The 24,437-nt window shown below is 43.7% G+C and overlaps 1 protein-coding gene across 1 annotated transcript in view; it reads left to right on the top strand.

Annotated features, from left to right (window-relative positions):
* The window catches only part of MAML1 (mastermind like transcriptional coactivator 1), a 48,014-nt gene that overhangs the window by 14,526 nt on the left and 9,051 nt on the right, over nt 1-24,437 (top strand). The window contains exon 2 of the mRNA XM_059917907.1: nt 22,231-23,643. Within this exon, the coding sequence (XP_059773890.1) occupies nt 22,231-23,643 (1,413 nt within the window). The remainder of the gene's footprint in view (nt 1-22,230; nt 23,644-24,437) is intronic.

The following is a 24,437-nucleotide window of genomic DNA, read 5'->3' as shown; positions in this document are numbered from 1 at the left end:
CAAAAAAAAATGACAAGGGTTCACTTGGAGGAGGATGATAAGTGATACCAGGATGGCTTGTCTTGATCATGTCTCTCCTTTCATGCTTTGCCAAGGACACTCATGCAAGTTTTCAGCTTTTCCGAGAGTGGGAGGTAGGCCATGGTGGGCTCAGAAGCGGAAGTGCAGAGCAGCCCACTCTCACTGACCAGACTTCTGCTGCATGTCCAGTGCCTGGTCTACATGCTGCATGTCTTGCCATGCGCCCAACTACGGAGAAACCTGTGTTTCCCAAGACTCACTCATGACCTCGCTTGCAACTTCCTCAGAGAGGACCTTGTCAGCTTCCATAGAAGTGGAAGTCAGACCATGACCCAAGACTGCTCTGCTCACCTCATTCTAGAACCTCTGTCCAGTGAGATCAGTGCTGCCTGCTCCTTGCATGGCTGGTGTTTGCTTGCCCTCCCTTTTCAAGACTAGGTGGTATGTTGTTTGGGGATAGATTAAATGAGGGTGGTAGAACTATTATTAAACGCAATTAACACAAAATCAAGATATTCGATATCTGTGTCAGGGGTTGAAGAGAAGGGATACAGGGGCTTCTAAGGAGAGCTTCTCAGACTTAATGTGCATGTGAATCACGTGGAGACCCTGTTAAAATGCAGATTCTAAGCCAGAGCAGGGGGAGGCTGAGATTCAGCATTTTTTAAACCTTCCAGGTGATGCTAGTTCTGTCCTGGGACCATACTTTGAGTGCCAACGTTCTAAAGTGCTGGTACTGTTGTTTCTTAATTTGAGCAGTTGATGCACAGTGTTCATTTTATTGTTACTCTTGATGTATGCATGTATGTGTGATACCTTTCACAACAAAAAGGTTTTAATTACAAAGGAAAAATATATGAGAAGGATGTATTGAGCAAAAATCCTGGAGATGTAAATATGTCAAATCATAAAAGCCTTGCATGCTTTATTATATTAGTCAGTGTTCTCCAGAGAAACAGAACCATTAGGAGACATATACATATGGAGGGGAGGGGAGTATCGATTGGTTTTATTGTAATGAATTGGCTCACACAGTGACAGAGGCTGACAAGTCCCAAGATCTGCAGTCGGCAAGCTGGAGACCCAGGAGAACCAATGCTATAGTTCCATAGTCAGAATGTTGGCATGCTCCAGACCCCATGAAGAGCAAGTGTTCCAGTTTGAGTTCACAGGCAGGAAAAAAAAAAAAATGATGTCTCAGCTCAAGGCAATCAGGCAGGAGGAGTTCCTTCTTGCTTAGCCTTTTTATTCTGTTCAGGATCCCACTTGATTGGATCCATCCAAATCAGGAGGGCAATCTGCTTTATTCGGTCTACTGATGCAAGTATTAATTTCATCCAGAAGCACCTTCATAGCCACACCCACAATAATGTTTGACCAAATATCTGGGCACCCCATGGCCCAGTCAGGTTGATGAACAAATGTTAAGAAATTGAATGACTTAGAATTTCTCAACAGCAACACAGGGAGCTAAAAGACAATGGTGCAGTTCCTTCCAAATTCTGAAGAATGATCTCCATGCTGGACTTATCTATCCAGACAAAATACGAGTCAAGGGCATGTGTAGAAGGAAGACATCTTCAGACGTATGAAAAATTAATCTACATGCTTTTTCTTAGGAAACTATGGGAGAGTGTGTTTCATAAAACAAAGGAATGAACCAAGAAGGAAGAAGATATGAGATAAGAGGGACCATAGGATGACAGTAGCCAGTCCACACAAGAGCTTGTCAGAGGACTCCTGGACAGACTCCGCCAGAAGATGAAGAGACAATGTCTTATGTGAATGCACATCTCAAGAGACATCTAGAACACTGGCATAGAATCAGGGGTTGACAAATGTATGGAAAACCAAAGATATAAGCAAAAAGAATATAACCTTTTTACACTTTTGTCCTAAACATTTTTATTAGAAAGTCTACAATCTGTGTCATTAATTGGATTCTGTTGTACAGCTTGAGCACACGTGTGCCGTCTGTATAAGTTGTTGTGTGGAGAGTTAAGAATTTGTGTGTTCTGTGTACTGTATGGTACCAGCCTCTAGTATGGCAGTCAGTGAGCCATGTCTGGGAGTTATGAAGCTGCAGGTGGATGTTTGCAGCTCATGTTCCCCAGTGTTCTCTATTGTGCCTTCAAGGATTATTAAGATGTGAGCAGGGGACTTCCCTGGTGGTGCAGTGGTTAAGAATCCGCCTGCCAATGCAGGGGACACGGGTTTGAGCCCTGGTCCGGGAAGATCCCACATGCCGTGGAGCAACTAAGCCCGTGCGCTACAGCTACTGAGCCTGCGCTCTACAGCCAGCGAGCCACAACTACTGAGCCCGCCTGCCACAACTACTGAAGATCGCGCACCTGGAGCCCATGCTCTGCAACAAGAGAAGCCACCACAAGGAGAAGCCTGCGCTCCACAACGAAGAGTAAGTAGCCCCCGCTTGCCGCAACTAGAGAAAGCCCGCACACAGCAACGAAGACCCAACGCAGCCAAAAACAAACTAATTAATTAATTAATTTTAAAAAAAAAGATGTGAGCAGCTGTCACTCCCATGTTCACTCCACACACACTCTGATACTGCTTCTGAGCTACAATTACTGCTGATCTTCTTCCTCTTTGCTCTCTTTACCCTCTCCGAACCTTAGTTCCCTTCCCTGTGAAATGGTGGTAACACCTGCTTTGCAGAGTTGCTCTGCCTAGCACAGAATAGATGCTTAATAAATGGTAGCTCTTACTGGTTTAGGAGATTTCTTTTTAAATGTTTTTTTTTTAACTGGGTTTTTTTTTTTGTTTTTTTTTTAAATAAACTTATTTATTTATTTATTTATGGCTGTGTTGGGTCTTCGTTTCTGTGCGAGGGCTTTCTCTAGTTGGCAGCAAGCGGGGGCCACTCTTCATGGCGGTGCGCGGGCCTCTCACTATCGCGGCCTCTCTTGTTGCAGAGCACAGGCTCCAGACGCGCAGGCTCAGTAGTTGTGGCACACGGGCTTAGTTGCTCCGCGGCATGTGGGATCTTCCCAGACCAGGGCTCGAACCCGTGTCCCCTGCATTGGCAGGCAGATTCTCAACCACAGCGCCACCAGGGAAGCCCTAAATGTTTGTTTTTATTTTGTTGTTTTTGATGTCCTGCCTACCTCTTTTCATCAAATCAGGTATGAGCTGGTTTGGCAAACTAGCCAATCCCAACTAACAGACAGAATTTAGGGGTCTGTTTACTGAGCGGTGTTAATGAGTCAGGTCCCGTTCTGGTGCTGAAAAGACAAGGTGGATGAGGGAGTGACCCTGCCTTTGGAGCTGACAGAGACAGATGCAGGATTGGACTGGACATCACTGTGCTGTGTTACGTGTGCCACATTAGAGGGTAGCACGAAAAGCCAGTGGCAAACTCTGCAGTCGCCTCTGGGAATTGAGGAAGACTTTAAGGTGGGCACTAGGTGCCCTTTACTGTTGAGTGCAGGGGGATGCCCACACAGCTCCCTGTGCTCCTGGCACATCCACTTTTCTGCCTGCTCACCTCCATCCTTATCGCCACACACCCATGACCTCTCCCCACTGCCAGCCTGAGAGTCCATCAGAATAGCACCAGTGAACCTGACCTCTCTGCTGCCACCTGTCATCACTCACTGTGCTCTAGCCACACACGAGCCTGCCAGGGACACTCTTTTCCCAGAGACCCTTGGGCAAAACCCTATCAGCAAACCTCAACAGCTCCGCCTTCAGCATACATTCAGAATTGGCCACATCTCACCACCTCTGCTACTACCACCCCAGTCTAAGCCATTGTTTCTTTTACCTGGATTATTGCCTCCTAATCAGTCTTCCTGTTTGCCCTAATATTCCTATGATCTGGTCTCTGCCCAGCAGCCAGAATGATCTTGTTCCCCTGCTGGACCCTGCCACAGGTTTTCCATCTCACCTGAGGATAAAACCAACCCTTAACCAGGGCCCACAGACCCTGTGCAGTCTGGTACTCCTGTCCTTCCTGCCTTCTCTTGCTCACTCTCCTCCCCCTGTATCCCCTCTGGCACAATCACTTCAGGCTCCCCATCACCACCACCACTAGGCACGCTCCCAACTCGGCCCCTGCATCACTGTTCCCTAGGCCTGGACCCTCTTGCAGCGATGGCACTTCTCATCTCTCACAGATTTTGGCTCAGACTTCTCACACTCAGTGAGGCCTTTACTGAGCACATTTTAAAAATCATAAGCCCCGACAAACTCCCTTTCTGTGCTTTATTTCCTTGGGAGCACAAGTTGGTAGGAATGTAGGCTCCAGGAGAGCAAGGGATTTGTCTGTTTCCTTCCCTACTATATCCCCAAGGCCCAGACAGTTGCTGGCTTGATGAGCTCTAAGTAGATTTTGGTTGAATACCCTGAATGAGATAATGAGAAGCAGTTTGGGAGAAAGTGAGAAGGGGCACGGTTGAGGCTTCCCAGCCAGGAAGTCACCCATGCAGAGGCACAAAGGGTCCTGGTATGTTGAAGTTCAGCTTTCCTGACACAGGAGGGCAGGCTGTGACGAGCAGCCTGGTGTGCAGTAAGGAGCCTGCTGCCAGAAGCAGGCAGCAGGTTTAGGGGCGCTCCCTTTCGTCTTAGTGCTGTCCTGAAAACTTAGGTTCACAGCTAATTTCTAGAGCTGCGTTGTCCAGTACTGTAGTCACCAGCCACGGAGGGCTGTTAAGTGCTTGAAGTGTGTCTAGTCCAAATTGAATTGTGCCAAAAGTGTAAAATTCGTACTGGATTTTGAAACTGAGTACCAAAAAAGAATGCAAAATCTTTTTTTAATATTACATTTGAAATGGAATATATTGGGTTAAATAAATTATTAAAATTAGCTTCACCTGTTTATTTTTGATGTGACTACGCCTGGAGGGCTTGTTAAAACTGTTTCCTTGGCCGAACCCCAAGTTTCTCACTCAGTGGGTCTCATTAACCCAAGTTGATGCCTGAGAATTTGCATTTCTAATAGGTTCTCAGGTGATGCTGATGCCACTGGTCTGGGACTACACTTTGAGAACCACTGCGCTAGAACCAAACAGGTTGAAGTTATTTTTTGAGGTGGGGAGGGGAGGAATTTGAAGGGGAAAAGTCTCAGATGAGGCAGGTCCGGAGGGAATAAGAAGGTGCAGCTGAAGGGAGTTAATCTTTGCAAGGAGAGATGTTTCCCTCTCAGAGAAGAGGGAAAGAAGAGAGTTGATAAGTAAAGACATTAAGTTTTGAGGTGAAAAAGAGGTACATTTGAAGGAATCACAGAAGTTGAACTTTGGGAATTGACTCTGAATCAAATATATCTGTGTTCAAATCCTGGTTCAGCACTTACTTTCCATTCACTGTAAGCCCACCCCATAGGTAGTTGTGGAGATTAGGTGAACCAGTACTGCCTCCATTATTGGGCAGAGATCCCACAAAACTGAAGGACAAATACCCACGGGGCTAAAGAACAGTAGAGTGACTGTGAAAGGGAGTGATGGGAAAGGTGGGAGGGTTAATTCTAGAAATGTTCATTGGGTGCTTGTAACTTGCTGAGCATTGGACTTGGTACTGGGGGTGAAAAGGGCAGGGCTCTTGCCCGCCACGGATGGAGGGAGATGCAGAGAAATAGATCAGTGAGTATTTACAGTATGACTCTGGTCATGGAATACAAGTACAAAGGTTTGTTAGAGCACTAAGGGATGGAATAAGGAACTTGACCAGGTTTGGGGTAAGTGGCCAGGGAAAAAATGCTATAGAGGAGTTGATGTTTGAGCTAAATCTTAAAAGATTAGTAGGAGGTCGCCAGGCCAGAGATATATTCTCAGTCCTGAAAGGAGTTCATTTAAGTCTAGGCTTCAAGGGAACAGCAGAGGATTGAGCAGAGTTTATTGAGGTCAGATCAAACAGGCCTGTACATGCCAGGTTAAGGAATTGGAACTTCATGTGTAAGTGATGGGGAAGTAAGTAATTTTAAATGGTTCAAATATGTGTGTTTTTTAGAGATCATGTTGAAAGCATTATAAAGAGTGGGTTAGAACAGAGTGAGAATAGATCAGCATGAAGTTACTTCAGTAATCTAGGTTAAAAAAATAATAATAATGAAGAGTTGAACTAAGATGGAGGTGGTGTGGAGGGATCTTAATGGAGAGCGATTAAAAAGGTAGAATCAGCAGAAATCAATGCCTGATCATCCAAGAGGTCAAGGATTGAGCCATGCACCGAGTCAGGGAGAAAGGGGAAGGAACGGATTTGGGGAGGAAGGCAAAGAGCTGAGTTTGGAGGATATCCTGTCTGATATCCACTTAGAGATTACCAGTTTACAGTTGTCTAGAGCACAGGACAGAGGACTGGGCCCAAAGGTGATGATTTGGGAAACGTTCACTTAGTAAATATTTGAGTGCGTGCCTGTGCCAGGTTGTCAGGCCGTGGATGGGGTTGCCTGGTGAGGTGACAGCAGTGAAGAGGGACGAATGCCCTGCAGGTGTCATCACTGAAGGAGCAGGCATGAGAAGGAGCAGCCTGCAAAGAGTGGCCTTGGAAGCAGGAGCAGGTCCAGTGTGGTTGCATGGGCCTTAAGGGAGGAAGACGTTTGGAGACGGTCAGAGCTCAGTGCCTGAAAAAGGTCAAGTAGATACAGTTTGAAACGAGTTCCTTGGATTTAAGAACCAGGAGATCACCTTGGTGAGTATGACAAAGTAGAGACTGCTCTTTGAAGAAGCTCTGAAGCGAAGGAAGAGGATTAGCTGAACGGTAAGAACGTTAGCTGCTCAATAAGTGGTAGTGATGCGCCTCACAGCCCCTCCTCCCCACCCCCTGGAAGTGGTTCTTCTTACCACCGCCACCCCTTATTTTTTAGATGAGGAGCCAGAGCTTCTGTAGATGTTTAGCAATTTCTCTGTGAGCACACAGCAGTTAAGCAACTGAACCAGGATTCAAACCCAGCCTAGCTGTGCTCTTAACACTGTGCTAAATGGTATGGAGAGTAGGATGGAGGTTAAAAGATGGGAGGTACTGAGCATGTGTCAGTGCTCAGGGGAGGAAGGAACTGGTAAAGAGGGAGATGAATGGGAAATAGAGAAAAAGGTGGTAATTGAATGAGCAAGAACCTGGAGGAGGCCAAATGAGGTAGAGAACCCAAGTGGAGGAGGGCTTGGCTTCGGAAGGGCATAGCATTGCTTTTACATACACAGTCCCTAATTAAGTCAGAATTTCCCCATAAACAGGAAGATCATGGTGTTTATGCTTTAGGTAGTTGTTATGATACATTTTTCATATTCATATTCCTATGCCTGATTGCATTCATAGAATAACAGAATTCCAGAGGATTTCAGAGAGATCTAATCTAATCAATAAGTAATTATCTGCTGTTCTTTAAGTGAGCTCATGTATCATTCCAAAATAACCCTCCTCCTTTAACCCTCTCTGGCTACCAACTGGTCCCCTCCACTTTTTAAAAACAAATTTATGAGATACAATTTACATACCATAAATTTCACCCATTTAAAGTGTACAATTCAATCATTTTTAGTATATTCAGAGTTGTGTGACCATCAGCACAATTAATTTTAGAACATTTTATCACCCCAGAAAGAAACCTGTACATCCCTTATCCTATCAATCCCCCAACTCCCTTCCTTTCCAGCCCTAGGCAGCCACTAGTCTACTTTGTCTCTATATCTCCCTTTTTTTAAAATAAATGTATTTGTTTTATTTATTTATTTTTGTCTGTGTTGGGTCTTTGTTGCTGCTCACGGGCTTTGTCTAATTGCGGCAATTGGGGGCTACTCTTTGTTGTGGTGCGCAGGCTTCTCACTGTGGTGGCTTCTCTTGTTGCGGAGCACAGGCTCTAGGCGCGCTGGCTTCAGTAGTTGCAGCACGTGGGCTCAGTAGTTGTGGCTCGCGGGCTTAGTTGCTACACGGCATATGGGATCTTCCCGGACCAGGGCTCGAACCCGTGTCCCGTGCATTGGCAGGCGGATTCTCAACCACTGCGCCACCAGGGAAGTCCTCTATATCTCCCTTTTTAAACTAAACTTGGAAGAGAACAATCCATATTCTCTCTACTTACTCACGTCTCAAGTCGAGGGTTTTTACTTCAGTCGTTCTTCTGGAACTGTTCTGGGCAACAAAATCGGTGAACTTTTCGGATACATTTAACCCATCACTCTCCCTTGTCTTCAGTATGGGCTCTTCATCTGCCCCTTGGCTGGCTTCTCACTCTTTCTGAGTGAATGGATCTGCTCTTGGTTTTAGCTGCATGTGTTGCTGATGACCGTCTTTCCATGGAACTCATAGTCAATATTATTCACTGCCTCATGGACATTACCTGGATGGTCCAGTCATTTCTTCGTGGCTGAAACTGAACAACACCCCCCCCAAAAACCCTGCTTTTCCTTTGTTCTCTATCTTACCCATGTATGCAGACTAGATAGAAACTCCTTTCTCCCTCACCCTCAATATGAAATAGGTTTCTAGTATCTGCTGAATTTTCTTCCATCCTAAATTTGAAATCATTTCTTTTTTCCCATACCCATGGTCAGATCCTCATCTCTTTCATGAACTATTTCTGCAATTACCTACTTGTTTACCCTGGCTTGTAGCCTCCCTCCCTGAAATCCGTTCACCACACAGTCATTATAGAGAGCTTATAAAAAGACAAATCTGACCTCATCTGCTAAGGTCCTATTAAAATGACATGCAACACATCACCTATAAGTATTTATGCCCCACCCACCCCCCAATCTGAATCTGATCAAGCTTCTAACTGCCAGTTTATAGAAAATACAGAGGATAGAACTTGTAAAGGGCACCGTGGGGCCACAGTCAGCCAACTATGGAAGTGGAAAATTTTACAGGACAAGTGACTAAGCATCCTGGACAAATAAATGACAAAGGGAAGAAAGGGAGAGAGAACTGTTACATTTTGAAAGTCTTAAGAGCATGTCAACCAAGTGCAACGTGTTGGATACTGATTTGAATAAACCAACTGTAGCAACAATTTTTTTTTTTTTTTAACATTCAGTAATGGTGTTATGGTTATCTTTTTTTTTTGTCTCTAACTTTTCATTGGAGAATTTAATTCATTTACATTTATATAATCACTGACATTTAAAATTATTTCTGTTCTTTCAGTACTTGTTGGTTTATTGTCTCCTTTCTTTGATTCTTCCTTTTTTCTTTCCTACTTTTGGATAGATTGATAGTGTTTTCTGTGATCCCTTTTGTTCTATTGCTGGTTCTAAAGCTAAAAACCATATTTCTATTTTTTTGGTAGTTAACCATAAATTTTAAGGTAAGTACTTAACCATAATTTTTTTCTAACATACTTTATTTTTCACAAGTCTGTGGAATGGGTATTATTAGTCCCTGCATATAAATGAAAGAAGTGAGTTTCAAAAGGTAAAGCATATTGCCCAAGATCGTATAGCTTGTTAGTGACCGAGGTGGATTTTAAATGAGGTCTATATTATTTGAAAGCCTGTATTTTTAAAAAATCTAACACCATGCTGCTTACAAGTGATTAAGGTTCAGTTAACTAGAATCATCCTTGTGTGGACCATATTTTTTTGAAACATCAGGCAGTCCAGATCTTCCATTAATTTTGCTGTGCAACCTTCAGCAACATACATTCTCTCTCCAAGTCTTAATATCCCTAGCTGTAAAGTGGCTTGATTATCCCTAATAACGTTTTTATTTTTATTATTTTTTTTAAGATTTTTATTATTTATTTATTTTACTTACTTACTTTTGGCTGCGTTGCGTCTTAGTTGTGGCACACGGGATCTTTCGTTGTGGTGTGTGGGCCTCCTCTTGTTGTGGTGTGTGGGTTTTTTTTCCTCTTCTCTGGTTGTGACGCACAGGCTCCAGGGTGTGTGGGCTCTGTAGTTGTGGCACGCGGGTTCCAGAGTGTGTGGGCTCTGTAGTTGGCAGCACGGGGGCTCTAGTTGAGGTGTGGGAGCTCAGTAGTTGCGCGTGGGCTTAGTTTCCCCAAGACATGTGGGATCTTAGTTCTCTGACCAGGGATCAAACCCACGTCCCCTGCATTGGAAGGCGGATTCTTTACCACTGCACCACCAGGGAAGTCCCAACATTTTTTAGATCATATTTTTAAAGTGCTTGGAGAGTTCTTTGGTGATTGTCTTTTAAAAAGCTTTTATATTTTAGCAATACATGCTGAAGTATTTAAGGAGAAATGGTGTGATTCCTAGGTTAGCCCAGGGAGCATGGGTAGGGTGTGAATAAGACAAGATGGGCTATGTGTTGTTTCAGCTGGACAATGGATACATGGGGGTCATTGTACTTTCTTTCTACTGTAGTGTATGTTTGAAATTTTCCATAATTTATTATGCTTAATTTTGTTTTATTTGTTTTGTTTGCAAAAGATATTGATGAGACAGGGAAATGTGAGCACTGATGGGATATAGGATAATAATAAAGAATTAAAATTTTTAAATTGTGGTAAAATACATATAACATAAAAATTTACCATCTTAACCATTTTTAAGTGTACAGTTCAGTGGCATGATGTATGTTCACATTGTCTACAACCACACCGCCATCCATCCTCTTCAGAACTCTTTTATCTTGCAAAACTGAAAACACTATACCCATTAAACAATAAGTCCCCGTTTTCTCCTCTCTCCAACCTCTGGTAACCACCATTCTACTTTCTGTCTTTAATGAATTTGCTTCAGATATCTCATATGAGTAGAATCATATAGTATTTGTCCTTCTGTGGCTGGCTTATTTCACTTAACAGTGTCCTCAGGTTTCATCCATGTTATAGCATGTATCCAAATTTCCTTCCTTTTTAAGGCTTCTGTGGGTATACCACATTTTGTTTATCCATTCATCCATTGATGGACCCTTGGGCTGCTTCTACCTTTTGGCTATTGTGGATAACGCTACTATGAACATGGATGTACGAATCCTTGGTTTCAGTTCTTTTGGAAATGGAATTCTTTTAGAAATTAAATTGCTGGCTAATACAGTAAGTCTTTTTTTTTTTTTTTTTTGAGGAACCACCATACTGTTTTCATAGTGGCTGCACCATTTTACATTCCCACCAGTAGTGCACAAGGGTTCCAGTTTCTCTGTATCCTTGCCAACACTTGTTACTTTCTGGCTTTTTGATGGTAGCCATCCTAATGGGTTTGAGGTGGTGATGATAAAGAATTATTAATGTTGTAGGTGTGATAATGACATCGTGTTGTTATACACATGCATATATGTTTAAGAGTTCTTACTTTTTAGAGATATATAGTGAAGTATTTGTGGATTAAATGATGTTATGCCTAGGATTTGTTTTTTAAATTATCCAGTTTTTGGGGGGGGGGGGAAGATAAGGAGATAGAAATGAAACAAAATGCCCAAATACTAATGGTTGTTTAAGTTGAGTGATGGGCATTTTGGGATTCATTATACTGTTCTCTCTAGTTTTTTTTTTTTTTTTTAATTATTTAATTTTGACTGTGTTGGGTCTTCGTTTCTGTGCGAGGGCTTTCTCTAGTTGTGGCAAGCGGGGGCCACTCTTCATCGCGGTGCGTGGGCCTCTCACTATTGCGGCCTCTCCTGTTGTGGAGCACAGGCTCCAGACGCGCAGGCTCAGTAGTTGTGGCTTACGGGCCCAGTTGCTCCGCGGCATGTGGGATGCTCCCAGACCAGGGCTCGAACCCGTGTCCCCTGCATTAGCAGGCAGATTCTCAACCACTGCGCCACCAGGGAAGCCCTGTTCTCTCTAGTTTTGCGTATTTTTTAACATTTTCCATTAAATCACATTTGGGACAGTCATAGTCCATTCCAGCCTTTCCCTTTCAGCACTCCCTGTTGTGCCCTTTACGCTTCATCAACATTAAACAACTCATTTTTTTCTGCTTGCCTCCCTCCATCTACTGCCATTCAGTGCTCATTTGTGTATCCTTGCCTTTGCCTCTCAGCCGAAGGGCCTTCCCCCTCTTCTGGATGACTTCTCGGCATCCCCTTCTCCAGAAAGTCTAGCATGCCATCCCCACACTGTGCTGTTCTCTTTCCTCCCATGACACTCGGGCTTGCCTTCGTTGATTCTCCATCAGATTCTGGGGGTGGAGCCGGAACTATGTCTTGTCCTTTTTTTTTTTAAGTGAAAATATTTTTATTTTTTAATTTTTTGGCTGCACCTTGCTGCATGTGGAATCTTAGTTCCCCAGTCAGGGGTGGAACCTGTGCCCCCTGCAGTAGAAGCACGGAGTCTTAACCACTGGACAGCCAGGGAAGTCCCATGTCTTGTTTATCTTTTTATCCCCAGTGCCTAGTGCTCTGCCTAGCATATAGTGAAAACCTAGTGAATATCTGAATTCACCGTTACTTTCTGCACAGCCTGTATAGGGCATTATCTGTCACATAGTAGGATCTCGGTGATCGAGCACTGCATGAACCCGTGAGGGTATCTCCCTCTACAGGGCATTGCTCGATATTAACAGGACAGCAGTGTGGACCTTTAAAGCTGAGTGGAACTTTAGATCATTTTACCCAGGATCTTAATTTTATAGGGCATGAAAGCAGATCCTAGAAGAATTGCATCTTAACTAAGATCACACAGCCAGTTAGCAGTAGCCTTTGTTTTCATGGACACCATGCAACCTTCTGAGCCTCACGTGGCTTCCCAAATAGGTTTTTCTGTAGCAAAGAGAATGTGCGGACTGTTTGCCAAGCATGAGAACCAATCTGTTTATCAATTTTGATTCTCAGTATACAGTGTGAATTTTAACTTTCTGCTTTATAACCATTGCAGGAAGAGATTACATTGTGTTAAATACATAGTCTTGCTTTCTTAAATAGCTTTTTATAAAAAAGCTTTTTAAAACTTTTCTTATCAAAAAAGGTGATAGTCTAAACGGGAAAAGAATTTTAAAAAGAATAGATACATGTGTATGTATAACGGAATCACTTTGCTCTACACCTGAAACTAACACAACGTTGTTAATCAACTATGCTCCAATGTAAAATAAAAATTTTTTTAAAAGGTGATAGTCATTTGCTAAAATGACATAGAACTGTATACCCACATTCTACCCATATCTTCTTCCTCGTTGATATTTTGCTATAATTATGTAAAACACAACTGTTGAGGGAAACTGGGTGAAGGGTACACAGAACCCTCTGTACTCTTTGCAACTTCCTATGAATCTATAATTGTTTCAAAATTTAAAAAAAAAATTTTTTTAAGGTGATGATAAAAATGTCTAGGCACGAAACTATAAAGTTTTCTGGAAAATACATTTCTCAGAACTTGCCATTTTCATTATATCCTTGTAGGCAGATTTAGTGGCAAGGAGTGGTGCTTACACATTTCCTTAGTACTCAGTGTGCTTCTAATCAGTGATGATACCAAACTATTAAGACATAATGTCTTAAGAGTGGGAATCTTTAGTAGCAAATTATAGAAGGTTCTGTAACATTTTTTTCTTTAAATATTTTACAAAGAATCTTTTGTAGCCTTGGTGTGTGAGATTTTTTTCAGCACAGCCCATTTTTCTGGTAAGGTCTTAACAGGGCTCTTTGTGCTTGGTCTCAGGGAGGTTCTCCTTACAGTTTGAAACTCTGACTCACTCCCTGCTGCTTGTTTTTTACCAAACTCTTTTAGCTTCACAGGCAGAGGTGGGATTAAATTGGGACCGATCTCAGATTGATCAGGGAAGGGGCAGGGCTGTGGGGATCTGCTGCAGATCCTTCCCAAGACCTCTGAATGCTCAAACTTTAGGAAACCTCATGTAATCTGACTTTCATCTGCTATAAAACAGAAACAGTGATACTCATCTTCAGGGTACCTTTGAAGATTGAGTGAGATTCTGAATCAGTGGGGAATAGTAAGTGCAGGTGCTGAGTGGTCTTCGAGGCACATTAAGGAAGTAATGACTTGTCCTTGCAGCATTTGGCTCAAATTAGTGCCTTATCAAAGTTGCTACTTTGGACCTCACTGATTTTTCCTCAAATCATTGAAACCTTTAATGTTGGATGAAAATAGATCCACTTTACCTTTAGAGGATCTTTTCCAACAACAGTCGGGGTTCCTGAGGGTCCTCACTGTATATACAGGGTACTAGAAGAGCTCATGGGGAAAAGAAAGGTGAGCATGGTATTAGGTTGAAATTACCAATATTTAACTACTATTACCTTAAAGAGTTCAATGATTTTATATGTTTCAACCTATACTCTTTTTTTTTGAAGTATAGTTGATTTACAATGTTGTGTTAATTTCTGCTGTACAGCAGTGATTCCGTTATACATATATATTACGTTTTTTTATAAAATCCTTTTTGGACTTCCCTGGTGGTCCAGTGGTTAAGACTCCACACTTCCAATGCAGGGGGCACAGATTCGATCCCTGGTCGGAGAAGTTCTGCATGCTGTGTGCTGTGGCAAAAAAAAAAAAAAAAATTCTTTTCCATTATTGTTTATCATAGGATATTGAATGTAGTTCCCTGTGCTATACAGTAGGGCCTTGTTGTTTATCCATTCTCTATATAATAGTTTGCATCTGCTAACCCCAAACTTCCAATCCATCCCTCCCCGACCCCCCACCCACCTTGGCAACCACGAGTCTGTTCTGTCTGTGAATCTGTTTCTGTTTTGTAGATAGGTTCATTTGTGTCATATTTTAGATTCCACATATAAGTGATATCATATGGTATTTGTCTTTCTCTTTCTGAATTACTTTACTTAGTATGATAATCTCTAGTTGCATCCATGTTGCTGCAAATGGCATTATTTCCTTCTTTTTTACGGCTGAGTAGTATTCCATTGTATAAACGTACCACATCTTCATTATCCATTCATCTGTTGATGGACATTTAGATTGTGAATAGTGCTGCTGTGAACATAGGGGTGCATGTATCTTTTTTTATTTTATTTTGTTTTATTTTTTAGAAATTTATTTTTTATTTATTTTTGGCTGCGTTGGGTCTTCGTTGCTGTGCGCAGGCTTTCTTTAGTTGCAGCAAGTGGGGGCTACTGTTTGTTGCGGTACATGGGCTTCTCATTGCGGTGGCTTCTCTTGTTGCAGAGCATGGGCTCTAGGGCACATGGGCTTCAGTAGTTGTGGCTTGCGGGCTCTAGAGCGCCGGCTCAGTAGTTGTGGCTCACGGGCTTAGTTGCTCTGCGGCATGTGGGATCTTCCTGGACCAGGGCTCGAACCCATGTCCCCTGTGTTGGCAGGTGGATTCTTAACCACTGCACCACCAGGGAAGTCCCTGTCTTTTTGAATTATAGTATTGTCTGGATATATGCCCAGGAGTGGGATTGCTGGAACATATGACAACTCTATTTTTAGTTTTTTGAGGAACCTCTATATTGTCAACCTATACTTTTTTTTTTTTCCTTCTTCTTTTGGCCGCGCCACACAGCATGCGGATCTTAGTTCCCTGACCAGGGATTGAACCTGTGACCCCTGCAGTGGAAGTGCAGAGTCCCAACCACTGGACTGCCAGGGAAGTCCCTGTCAACCTGTACTTTCATCTACATGTCAGTGCATAAGGAACATTGATGAGAGAGCCACCCCTGTCTTGAACAGCCACATCTGTTTGTTAACTCAGAGTGGGAGAACTCTCATTTGGGGGAGTTTTACCACAAAGCACACTGGAATTTCATTGGTGGGTGGTGGAAGAGGGTGGAAGTAGAGACTAGGTGAGGGACTGTCCTCACTAAGTGAGGACTAGTGGGTGGGTGGGGACAGGATACTGATTTGGTGTCCATAAGGTGTGGCAACTCCAGCTTGACTCACCGTTGATATCCTGGGGCCCCTCTCCCAGAGTAGAAGACGATGGGTGGCACAGGCTAGGGTAGGAGTCAGGACTGACTGGGTGAGCATGCAAGGCCTCCAGTTTACCATCAAGCATGAAGTATTCTTCAACAAAACCCCCTTGTGGAGGAAATGAGCACCAGATCACATTATCCCAGAACTGAATCCTCCTGAAACCCTGTGCATCGGGAGACCATTAGGTAGTTACAACAGAAACCTCTGAGCTGAGTACCCAGAAGTACCAGATACACTGAGGGCAAGCACAAGGGCAGCCAGTCTTGTATGCTTTATAGCTCTTACTGTGTTTGTTCTTAACTAATTTATAATCAGTTCAGACCATTTTCCCATCTCTGTTTTAAATTCCTAGAGATCAGCCTCCATGGTTTACTCATCTTTGTCTTCCTCTACAGTGCCCTGCACATATCAGGCACTCCTGCAAATGCTCAAGACTCAGAAATCTGCCAGAGCCACCGTATTCCACACTTCCCAAACCCACCTACATCATTCCAGTTAAATTTTGTGCACAGTTGAGAAAATGACCTGGCGTTTCCTTTGGCTAAAAGCAGTTGGTATTGCAAAATTAAGTTGTTACTTTGGAACTTGTCTGTAGCTGTTTACATGTGGATATTGAAAGAGGACGTGGTAGCTTTTATAACTGTTATGGCAAAGAAGGATTCTGTTTCTAATCTGGGACAATCAGCTGACTTATCAGGTGCGTTGACCTCTTAGGTGTCCATCTTCCCCCTTAGGAAAATAGAAAACTGAGCTCCCAGGTTTACAGAGAGCCCAAACCTGACACTGAGGAACAAATGATTTTCCAAAAAAAAGAAATAATAGAAAGAATAACCCCCCCAAAAATTAGCAACTCATTTTTATTTCCTTCTGACCGATTAAATGGGTATGAATTTACCTTCCCAGAAGGAAACTTTTAAAACAAAGGATCTTATAAAGGGTCCATTTTAGGATTATGGTTCCTTTCCCCCTCTCACCCCTAGGTGGCAGCAGGAAGCAGAAAAACCTACATGAAAGTAAAGCACACATGTCCTTGTGTTGTAGGGGCTGTGTTCTTAGTTTTGTTTTGTTTTAATATTTATTTATTTATTTATTTGGCTGTGCCAGGTCTTAGTTGCAGCACACAGGATCTTTGTTGCGGCAAGCGGGATCTTTAGTTGTGGCACGCGAACTCTTAGTTGTGGCATGTGGGATCTAGTTCCCTGACCAGGGATCCAACCTGGGCCCCCTGCATTGGGAGCATGGTGTCTTAGCCATTGGACCACCGGGGAAGTCCCAGTATTTTTTTTTTTAATTGAAGTATAGTTGATTTACAATGTTGTGTTAATTACTGCTGTACAGCAAAGTGATTCAGTTATACATATGTATATATACATTCTTTTTTTTATGTTCTTTTCCATTATGGTTTATCATAAGATAGTAAATATAGTTCTCTGCGCTATACAGTAGGACCTTGCTTATCCGTTCTGTATATAAAAACTTACATCTGCTAACCCCAACTTCCCACTCCAACCCCTCCCCGCTGGCAACCACCAGTCTGTTCTCTATGTCCGTGATTCTATTTATTTCATAGATAAGTTCATTTGTGTCGTATTTTAGAGTCCACATATAAGTGATATATCATGGTATTTGTCTTTCTCTTTCTGGCTTACATTACTTAGTATGATAATCTCTAGTTGCATCCATGTTGCTGCTAATGGCATTATTTCCTTCTTTTCTATGGCTGAGTAGTATTCCATTGTATATATGTACCACATCTTCTTTATCCATTCATCTGTCGATGGACATTTAGGTTGTTTTCAGGTCTTGGCTGTTGTGAATAGTGCTGCTGTGAACATAGCAGTGCATGTATCTTTCTGAATTATAGTTTTGTCTGGATATATACCCAGGAGTGGGATTGCTGGATCATATGGTAATTCTGTTTTTAGTTTCTTGAGGAACCTCCATACTGTTTTCCACAGTGGCTGCACTAACTGACATCCCCACCAACAGTATGGGAGGGTTCCCTTTTCTCCACACCCTCTCCAACATTTATTTTATTTTATTTTTTAAAGGGTTTTTTTTTAATATAAATTTATTTTATTTTTGGCTGCGTTGGGTCTAAGTTGCTGCACACGGGCTTTCTCTAGTTGCAGCGAGTGGGGGCTGCTGTTCATTGCGGTGCGTGAGCCTCTCATTGCGGTGGCCTCTCTTTGTTTCGGAGCATGGGCTCTAGGCACAGGGACTTAAGTAGTTGTGGCGTGTGGGCTCAGTACTTGTGGCTCGCGGGCTCTGGAGTGCAGGCTCAGTAGTTGTGCACAGGCTTAGTTGCTCCACAGCATGTGGGATCTTCCCGGACCAGAGCTCGAACCCGTGTCCCCTGCATTGGCAGGTGGATTCCCAGCCATTGCACCACCAGGGAAGCCCTCCAGCATTCATTGTTTGTAGATTTTTTGATGATGGCCATTCTGACCGGTGTAAGGTGATAGATACCTCATTGTAGTTTTGATTTGCATTTGTCTGATAATTAGCCATGTTGAGCATCTTTTCATATGCCTATTGGCCATCTGTATGTCTTCTTTGGAGAAATGTCTATTTAGGTCTTCTGCCCATTTTTTCATTGGGTTGTTTGATTTTTTGTTGTCGAGTTGTATGAGCTGTCTGTATATTTTGGAAATTAAGCCCTTGTCAGTCTCATCGTTTGCAAATATTTTCTCGCATTCCATAGGTTGTCTTTTCATTTTGTCGATGGTTTCCTTTGCTGTGCAAGAGCTTGTAAGTTTCATTAGGTCCTATTTGGTTTTTTTGTTTGGTTTGGTTTATATTTCTATTACCTTGGGAGACTGACCTAAGAAAACATTGGTACAGTTCATGTCAGAGAATGTTTTGCCTATGATCTCTTCTAGGATTTTTATGGTGTCATGTCTTACATTTAAGTCTTTAAGCCATTTTGAGTTTATTTTTGTGTGTGGTGAGAGGGTGTGTTCTAACTTCATTGATTTACATGCAGCTGTCCAACTTTCCCAACACCAGTTGCTGAAGAGGCTGTCTTTTTCCCATTGTATATTCTTACCTCCTTTGTTGAAGATAAATTGATTGTAGGTGTGTAGGTTTATTTCTGGACCCTCTGTTCCATTGATCCATATGTCTGTTTTTGTGCCAATACCACACTGTTTTGATTACTATAGCTAGCTTTGTAGTATTGTCTGAAGTCTGGAAGGGTTATGCCTCCAGCTTTGTTCTTTTTCCTCAGGGTTGCTTTCACAATTCTGGGTCTTTTATGGTTCCATATGAATTTTAAGATTATTTGTTCTAGGGACTTCGCTGGTGGTCCAGTGGTAAAGCATCTGCCTTACAATGCAGGGGACACGGGTTTGATCCCTGGTCAGGGAACTGAGATGCCACATGCTGCGGGGCAACTAAGCCCATGTTCCACAACTACTGAGCTCACACGCCTCAACTAGAGAGCCTGCATGCTGCAAACTACAGAGCCCACATGCCCTGGAACCCACGTGCCACAGCTAGAGAAGAGAAAACCCACATGCCACAACTACATAGAAGCTCACTTGCTGCAATGAAGAGTCCATGTGCTGCCATGAAGATCCCACGTGCCGCAACCAAGACCCAACACAAGCCAAAAATAAATTAAATAAATAAATAAATCTTTTAAAACGTGTTTTAAAAAAAGATTATTCTAGTTCTGTGGAAAATGTCATGGGTAATTTGATAGGGATTGCATTAAATCTGTCGATTGCTTTGGGTAGTATGGCCATTTTAACGTATTAATAAGTATTTCAATCCAAGAGCATGGGATATCTTTCCATTTCTTTGAATCATCTTCAGTTTCCTTTATTAATGTTTGATAGTTCTCAGTGTCTAAGTCTTTCACCTCCTTGGTCAGGTTTATTCCTAAGTATTTTATTTTGGGGGGTGCGATTTTAAAAGGTATTCTTTTTTTTTTTTTTACATTCCTTTTCTGATATTTCATTGTTGGTGTATAGAAATGCAACTGATTTCTGTATGTTAATCTTATATCCTGCTACCTTGCTGAATTCGTTTATCAGTTCTAGTAGTTTTTGTGTGGAGTATTTAGGGTTTTCTGTGTATGGTATCATATCATCTGCATATAATGACAATTTTACCTTTTCTCTTGCAATTTGAATACTTTTATTTCTTTTCTTGTCTGATTTCTGTGGCTAGAACTTCCAGTACTGTGTTGAATAGAAGAGGTGAGAGTGAGCATCCTTGTCTTGTTCCAGAATTTAGCAGGAAGGCTTTCAGCTTTTCACCACAGAATATTATACTGGCTGTGGGTTTGTCATAAATTTATTATCTTGAGATATGTTCCCTCTATACGTAGGGGCTGTGTTCTTGAGTCCTAAGATCATGTTTTGCTTATACCTCTGCCCTACAGTTCCATTTATTGAGCATTCCTAACCTTTTCTGAGCTAACTTAAGTACCCAGATATGCATTTAAAGAAATACTTAGCCAGGATTTATAGAACACTGTGCAGTCAGCTTTAACAGTTAAGAAATAGGGGCTTCCCTGGTGGCGCAGTGGTTAGGAATCTGCCTGCCAATGCAGGGGACGTGGGTTCGAGCCCTGGTCTGGGAAGATCCCACATGCCGGGGAGCAACTAAGCCCGTGAGCCACAATTGCTGAGCCTGCGCATCTGGAGCCTGTGCTCCGCAACGGGAGAGGCCGTGACGGTGAGAGGCCCACGCACCGCGATGAAGAGTGGCCCCCGCTCGCTGCAGCTGGAGAAAGCCCTTGCACAGAAACAAAGACCCAACACAGCCAAAAATAAAAATATATATATAAATTTAAAAAAAAAAGAAATAAGAAAATCTTTAAGGAGAGGGAATGGAACATTAAAATTGGAACTCAGAGACTGATAAATTGCCCTCCTTGTTTTCTTGCTCATTGCACATTTGTGTCTACAGGTAGTTTGCTGCTGAGAGCTGGTGCCCTTGGCCCCCTCCTTCCCTCCACCCCCCACCCAGGGGGTCAGGTACTTCTGTGCTCAGCCTCCTGGGGTGGATGTGGTGGGTCACTGTGGCCCTTCTCTGCAGCAGAAGAAAGCAGCACAGTGTCCTGTGCTACTCTCTGACTCCTCTGAAATCTGCTTGAAGATAATAATGAAAGCTGTTAATTGGAATGTTGTAAATAGCACAGTATAAATGCTTAGGGCCAGTGGTTGGGGAGGAGGTTGGAATTGAGAGTGGGGGATAAAGGACAAAAATGTAACAGAAGTAAACATAGGAAAGGAGCAGACATGTATAGAGGCTGAGTGCAGGTGCCTCTTTAGTGGAAGAGTTGTGTCCTGGTAGCTGAAAACGAGGCTGGGAAATAATGGAAAGATACCACCTCTTCTCTTCCCTGTCATATTCTCTCCATGAAACTCCTGCCCTTGAACTCTCAGGGTGCTTATTTCTCTATGGGTTGCATATGGTGTTTGTCTTATTCTGTAGCCATGTCCATGTATGTCCCATGTCCTAGAAGATTGGAAGCCCATGAAGAGCAGGGACCACCTCATTTGTCTTGATATCCCCACAGCACTTGTCCCTGACACACGGTAGACTCTTAATAAGGTTAGTTGAACAAATCCAATTGAGGAGAACATGGGGAAGTAAGTAACTGCCAGACAGACCTGACTGTGTTCAAATTAATGGTCTTGTTAAGAAGTGGTAGGGTTTGGGACCGCTGGTGACTGGGTGCAGGGGATTAGAAGATGCTCACGGTTGGTGGGGAGCAGAGTGGGACAAAAGCCAAAAGGCAGAGGCCTGTAAGGCATATGAGGAAGCAGCCTAGCCTGGAGAGAAGGGGTGGAGCTGGGCAAGGGCACCTAGAAAGATGAGGAAGGGCATGAAAATGCCTGTGCACCAAGATGGAGGCCTGGAGCTTGTGATCAGCCCCCAACAAGGCCTGAAAAAGAGCCTGTACTAGCCAAGTCGCCTTTAGCTAAAAGCAACAGAAATCCAGGTTAAACCAGCTTAAACACAAGGGGGAATTTATTGGTTCCCATAAGTGAAAAGTCCAGGGGGATGGCTGGTCTCGTGTATAACCTAGATCCGGGATGCAAATGATGTCCTCAAGAATATATATGTATCCTTTGGCTCTTTCTCATTAGCTCTATTCTCAGTCACACCCTCAGATTAGATGACTGTGGGCTGCATCAGGCTTGTGTCCTACAAAAAGAGCTGCAAGAGTCCAGGGACTGACGCATTGACTGCAGCCGGATTACTTTCCCACAGCTGAGCTAGTCTTCACTCAGGCAAGGCCACAGGAGAGGAAGAGGCAGAGAGAACCCTGGACGGGGAATGGGGGGGTGTTCCCAGAAGTGAGGGTTGTAAACTGGGCAAGCTAAATCGGCAGGAGAGCACTGCAGGGATACAGGCCCCTGGTTTAAGTCACCATTAGAAGCAGATGGGCCTCATACGTGGTGTATATATAAGTCACTCTTTTTCTTGTTTTTCAGCATCTCCATGATACAGTGAAGAGGAATCTCGATAGTGCCACATCCCCTCAGAATGGTGATCAACAGAATGGCTATGGAGACTTCTTTCCTGGGCATAAGAAGACCCGCCGGGAGGCCCCTCTGGGAGTTGCCGTCTCTTCCAATGGCCTGCCTCCAGCCTCCCCCCTTGGTCAGCCTGACAAGCCTGGCACAGAGGCCCTACAGGCCAGCGGGAAGCACTCACTGGGGCTGGACTCCATCAACAAGAAGTGTCTGGCAGACTCGAGCCTCCACTTGAATGGAGGCAGCAACCCCAGTGAGTCATTTCCCCTGAGCCTGAATAAAGAACTGAAGCAGGAGCCCGTGGATGACCTGCCTTGCATGATCGCAGGGGCCGGAGGCTCCATATCTCAAAGCAACCTCATGCCTGACCTCAACCTTAATGAGCAGGAGTGGAAGGAGCTCATCGAGGAGCTGAACAGGTCAGTGCCTGATGAAGACATGAAGGATCTATTTAATGAGGACTTTGAAGAGAAGAAGGATCCAGAGTCTTCTGGTTCTGCCACACAGACCCCCTTGGCACAGGACATTAATATTAAAACAGAATTCTCTCCAGCAGCCTTTGAACAAGAACAGTTAGGCTCTCCTCAAGTGAGGGCTGGGTCTGCAGGACAGACCTTTATGGGGCCTTCATCTGGCCCTGTGAGCACAGATTCACCCAGCCTAGGGGGCTCTCAGCCCCTGTTCCACACCTCTGGTCAGCCTGGGGTGGACAATCCCAGTCCCAACCTGATGTCGGCATCAGCCCAGGCCCAGAATGCACAAAGAGCCCTCTCCAGTGTGGTGTTGCCTAGCCAGGGCCCAGGCGGGAGCTCAGAGCTGTCCTCTGCCCACCAACTCCAGCAGATCGCTGCCAAGCAGAAGCGTGAGCAGATGCTCCAGAACCCACAGCAGGCTGCCCCAGCACCAGCTCCAGGCCAGATATCCACGTGGCAGCAGACAGGCCCCTCCCACAGTCCCTTAAATGTCCCTTATTCCATGGAAAAACCTGCCAGCCCTCCCGGTTACAAGCAAGACTTCACTAGCTCCAAACTGCTCATGATGCCCAGTGTGAACAAGAGCTCCCCTCGGCCCGGAGGCCCCTACCTCCAGCCCAGCCATGTGAACCTGCTGAGTCACCAGCCACCAAGTAACTTGAATCAGAATCCCGTGGCTAACCAAGGATCAGTGCTGGACTACGGCAACACCAAACCCCTTTCTCACTACAAAGCAGACTGTGGGCAAGGCGGCCCTGGGGCTGGCCAGAGCAAGCCGACCCTGATGGCTTATCTTCCCCAGCAGCTGTCTCATCTGAACAACGAGCAGAACTCCTTATTTCTAATGAAACCAAAGCCAGGAAATTTGCCCTTCCGATCACTGGTTCCACCTAGCCAGGTGAGCACAGGGCTTTACTCTGTTACTCTGCATCCACATCCATCCTAGTGTGGTTACCAGATCCCAGGTAGTTGCGGAACAAAGGGAGGGAGGGAGCTGGTACTTTCGTCCTTTGAGTCCCTTGGGAGTGAAAATTGACCAAGCAAATGAGGATTGATTCTTAATAAACAAAAATAGGGTAAAATTCCCTAGTGTAATTTGGTTTTAACTGTATACCCGTTTGAAGAATCCCCTGCACTTGGTCTGGTGTCTCTTTCATGCCATACAACTTAAGTCATTTGTGGCAAGATCACATTTAATGTCCTTAGAGGCTCTGCTTTTTTTTTTTTATACCACTTTTCAGACATGTGTGTTCAAAATACCGTAAGTTTTAGTAAGCGTATAACATTTAGGTGAGTGCTGCTTCCTAACAGGTTATTTAGTCAAGACATTCAAGCCTGGCAGAATCACATGGCTTTGTAGGGTGGAGAATGGTCAAGTACCATTCTGTGATGATCATTATTTGCACTTCTACTCACATTCGAATATGTTCTAAAATGTCTTCCCACTGGAAGCCTTCTCATGGCTAGGGCTTGTATAGTAAACAAACACAGAGTGTTCCCGGACTTCCTCAAAGTTAGCACTTGCTTTTCTTACTCCACAGTGTGTCCTGGATTGTCTTCTATATCTATAGAAGACATATATATATAGATCCATTGATACTTTTTAACACTTGTGTGACAATAGTTGTGTCACATGCAGTTGGGTGTATTGCATTGCCTCCTTTCTTTCACTGCTGTAAGCCTGCAGTCTAT

This window comes from Balaenoptera ricei, chromosome 3 (assembly GCF_028023285.1).
Source record: "Balaenoptera ricei isolate mBalRic1 chromosome 3, mBalRic1.hap2, whole genome shotgun sequence".
NCBI classification, from domain to species: domain Eukaryota; kingdom Metazoa; phylum Chordata; class Mammalia; order Artiodactyla; family Balaenopteridae; genus Balaenoptera; species Balaenoptera ricei.
The sequence above is the reverse complement of the archived record's forward strand: the minus strand, read 5'-3'. Positions and strand labels throughout refer to the sequence as shown.